Source organism: Oryzias latipes, chromosome 1, assembly GCF_002234675.1.
Source record: "Oryzias latipes chromosome 1, ASM223467v1".
Taxonomy (NCBI): domain Eukaryota; kingdom Metazoa; phylum Chordata; class Actinopteri; order Beloniformes; family Adrianichthyidae; genus Oryzias; species Oryzias latipes.
The window spans coordinates 29,086,434-29,090,724 of record NC_019859.2 but is presented as its reverse complement, the minus strand read 5'-3'; the positions used below and the strand labels follow the sequence as shown (position 1 = coordinate 29,090,724).

The window sequence follows — 4,291 nt, the reverse complement described above, 5'->3', positions numbered from 1 at the left end:
GTCACTTCCTCGTCTCCTTCACCCTTGTGTCTGTTAAAGTCTGCTCCAATCACCACTCTTCTATCTAGAGGTGCCCTCCTCATAAGGCTCCCTCCAGAACTTCTCCAGGGGAGCATGACAACAGTCACCATCACACCTTCAAGGTCCAGCTTTAGATCTGATCTTCTCTTCACCTCCAGAACACTGTCAGCAAACTCCTCCTTCAGGATCTCTTCTCCTCCGTTCCTCTTTCCATCCACACCACGAGAAAACAGCTTGAAGCTGCTTCCAGTCTGTAAGCTTTGCTCTTCTTCCGTCTGGTCTCTTAAACACAGGAGATCCACGGAAACACTAATAGTTGCCCCAGAAAACAAAATCCCAATAATTTCCCGGCATCTTGGTTCTTTGAGCTCCTCTGTACAGCCCTGTATCAGAAATCTTGGTGTATGGTTTGACCAGTCAATGTCTTTGGACCATCATTCCAGGCTTTTAATTAGAAACTGTTTTTATCATTTACGTAACATAGCAAAATTGCGGGCGTTCTTATCTAACTCAGTCTTAGAGATGGTTATCCATGCTTTTATTTCTTCTCGTTTAGATTATTGTAATTCTCTTTTTACTTGTTTTAATAAATCTGTTCTTAACCGTCTTCAGTTAGTTCAAAACACTGCTGCAAGGCTTTTAACAGGATCAGACAAAAGGGCACACATTACCCCCATTTTATCCTCCTTGCACTGGCTCCCAATCAAGTGGCGTATTGATTTTAAAATTCTAGTTTTAACCTATAGAGCTTTAAATGGACAGACCCCAAAATACTTATCAGACTTGCTCTGTCCCTACGCTACCAGCCGTGCCCTCCGATCAAAATCTTTTAAAGATTTTTAAGACCAAGTACAAAACCAGAGGTGACCGGTCGTTCCAGGGAATAGCCCCCAGACTCTGGAATGCCCTCCCTCTGTCCCTTCGTGTGGCCGACACCGTCGATTCTTTTAAAAGTCAACTGAAGACACTTTTATTCAAAAATGCTTTTAGCTGACTGGTTTTATTGTTAATTTTATTCTGTTTATTTTTCTTCAATTTAGTCTTGCTTACATTATATTTACTTGATTGTTTTTCTGCTTTTACTGGGTTGTATATTGTTTATTGTTCAGCGCCTTGTGATTTTATCTGTGAAAGGCGCTATATAAATAAAACTTACTTACTTACTTCTTTCCATCATGTTAAGATGATCTTTAGGGCAGTGTTTCCCAGTGCTGGTCCTTGGGGAACTCTGTCCCGCATGTTCTCCATTTTGTTCCTTTTGAGCCTACCTAATTAATTTTATCATAAAGAATCTGCATAATGACAGTCAAAGGCAGGTGAGTTTGTACAGGATAGGATTGAAAAAAATGTTGTACAGTGTCCCCCGAAGACCTGGGTTGGAAAACACTGTTTTAGGGAGAACTGTGGCTCAGAGTTAACTTCCTGTGTCTTATTTTCTTTATCTTGAACTAGTCAGTGGCTGGATACCTCAGCTGGCTGGGTGTTGGACTAGGGCCGGAAACCTGGTTTTGCTTCGCAGGGGCACAATGAGCTAAAATCCAGTGTGGGTTCTAAGGCGCTGCTGCCTGTCTGCCAATGTGAAACATTCCAAAGTAAAAGCCACAAGTTCCTCTTACCTTGTCTACAGTCATATGCAGTACGGTATATATGAGTAAATTACAAACAAGATGAGTGTTTAATCCATGTCTATAAAAGAAATATTCTCTGTAGGGTAAATCTGTTCTTGTGTGTATCTTATATGCGTTTACCTGCTGTTGGATGGATGGTGAAATATTCAGTGCTTGCATTGTAAATCTGACTGTGCCTCACCAGCCATCAATGTCATTGATCAAAACTGATTTAAAAATCTTTGATTTCAATAGACTTTAGACTTAAATGACTTTAATCAGCTTTGTTTATAGCGAAAAATCAAACGTTTGCAATACAGAACCCAGTTTTAAAAATATTAAAAAATCAGAATAAACGCGAATTGGATGAACTGATCCCAGACCTGTTAGTTTCATCTACCGCCGCTCCTGCGTTGCGTGACGCTCAGCTGTACTGATCACAGATCAGCTCTGCATTCGCTTTTCGCTGGTGACCACGTGCCGTATCCGGCCTGCGCGAGCGCCACGAGGGGGGATCAAGATGGCGACACACTGGAGCGGCATAGAAGGTGGTTTAAACCCCACAACGAGTGGATTTACAGGACACGACCCCTTTGACCAGGTACTGGGTTTCGAATCGAACCCACTGGGGCAATGAACCGGATACGAGAGACGGGTTAATCTGTGGGGCTGCGCGCGTGGTCTGCCGGCGCGCGGCGACACGTGGCCGACACTGCCTGCTGTAGTTGTAGAACCTGCGCGAGCTCGACGTTCGGAAACAGACGATAGCATGGTTATGACACGTCTGCGTGGGACACGTGTCACAGGTGAATGTGAGGGAGACTGCCACGCGTCTTAACTTGCTTCAGCGACGCTTTACCCCCCCGCACCGACATGGCCACAGCCCCTACCCAGTAGCGGAAAGACTGCTGTCACGCCGAACACCTTCACGTGATCACCTTTAAAGTTTGCTAACTGTTGGATCAGGTCTTGGGCATGCATGTGAAGTTAAACGGACACATTCCACCCCCCCAGGGCCGGATCCAGACTTTTCTGGTCCTGAGAAAGCGTTCATTAGGCCCACTGCATGACTATGGAGACGATCAGAAAGGACTTCCGGTATTGTTCAGCAAATTAAAAGCCTGCAAAATAACAGGAAACTCAAACCAAACACAACTGCCCCAAATAAAACATTTTCACCTAAAATACTGTAATCATCATCTGAAAGCAAGAAGTAAATTAGGACATTAAACTTCAATAAGAAAGTAAAGAACAACTTTACTTCTATTGAAGTACATGAAGTTTTATACTTGGAGCTTTCAGGTCCTTTTTTCTACTTCACTGAAGACCAGTTTGACTGGAGGCACAATAAAACAAGGAGGTTCATACTGTGGTTAATATAGTGATTACTTAGAGATAAAGTAGACTAGAAGTCTCAGAAACTCTTCAGATTGAATTCATCTGAAGTGCATCCTTCTATCCTCTCTAATCTGGGTTGCAGGAGCAGATGGAAGAACTTTCCTCACAGTTTAGATTATGTCTAAATAAAGTTAAAACAGACGAGGAAACGAAATGTATCTTTTTAAGCTAAATTGTGGAATGCATTATGTGTCCTCAAATTATATGTCCTCAAAATGTAAGAGCAAATTCATTGTTGAATTTTGAATATCAGTTTGGATTACGGATGGAAAAACTTCCACACAGTTTGATTAGAAAACACAACAATCACCTGACACAACCACTCAAATAACACAGAAGACATTAAAAAATTAAAACTCCCATGATGCACCTCACCCGCTGCCAACCTTGTTGTGCGCTGGGTTTTAAACCCTGTAACCATGTGTTTATTTGAATGAATCGTTTCCAAAGTGATGGCCTGACTGCACTGCGATCTGACATCTGGAAGTGATCCGACACAAATTCAGCCCCGTTTTCGGGTCCAGGCCCCGAGTGGGTGTTCCAGTCTTATCTCAAAGCCTGAATTATTTTTCCCTCATATATTTGACCGCATTTTGGGCTGAAATGGGTTAAATTCACATTAAATAATAAAGAAAAGAATAAAGCAAACAAAAAAAAACATGTCTTTGTGATGCCATTTTTCATTTATCCTTTTTGTCAAAACCTCTGATTCATTTTTATCTCCATGAGCGCGTGGAGCACGTTGATGTTTGCATATATATATATGTATTTGGGGCTCAAAGCACTGATCGGTCTGCCCTTCATGTGTGCAGGCGGTCCTGGTCAGAGGAGATATGGAGACTGCAGACGTTCCCTCCTGTGTGGATTGCTCCCTTCTGGCCATCTTTGAAGATTCTTCAGCACCGGAGGTCAGATCCACTGAAGATGCTGTTGTCATCTATTTGCATGAATGAATGTAGAAGAGATGGGCAACTCCAGGCCCCGAGGGCTGGTGTGTCTGAGAAAATGTCCAGATATTCAAGCCCCACTCATGACGGATTTGCTGAACACACCTGAACCAGGTGAATAGAACATGCCAGAATGCCTGCAGGAATGCGGCCCTGAAGGGCTGGAGTTGCCCGTCCTGTCATCTGTTCGTCATAGGCCAGTGGGTCTGCTGAACCTGTCTGCAGAAACCATCCGACTACATGCTCCATGTTCTCAAATGTTGTTTTCTAAAACTAAAATATTTTCACACGATTTATCATTTTAAACTCAACAAAGGC

The 4,291-nt window shown here is 42.9% G+C and overlaps 1 protein-coding gene across 3 annotated transcripts in view; it reads left to right on the top strand.

Moving 5' to 3' along the window:
* The first annotated feature begins 2,092 nt into the window (after positions 1-2,092).
* The window catches only part of LOC101173124 (peroxisome proliferator-activated receptor gamma coactivator-related protein 1), a 10,336-nt gene continuing 8,137 nt past the window's right edge, over positions 2,093-4,291 (top strand). Inside the window, exons 1-2 of one of the 3 annotated variants that reach the window (XM_023959934.1) lie at positions 2,093-2,229; positions 3,839-3,934. In XM_023959934.1, the coding sequence (XP_023815702.1) occupies positions 2,149-2,229; positions 3,839-3,934 (177 nt within the window). In that variant the 5' untranslated portion in view covers positions 2,093-2,148. The remainder of the gene's footprint in view (positions 2,230-3,838; positions 3,935-4,291) is intronic. The other 2 variants (XM_023959928.1, XM_023959938.1) reach the window with 2 other exon arrangements.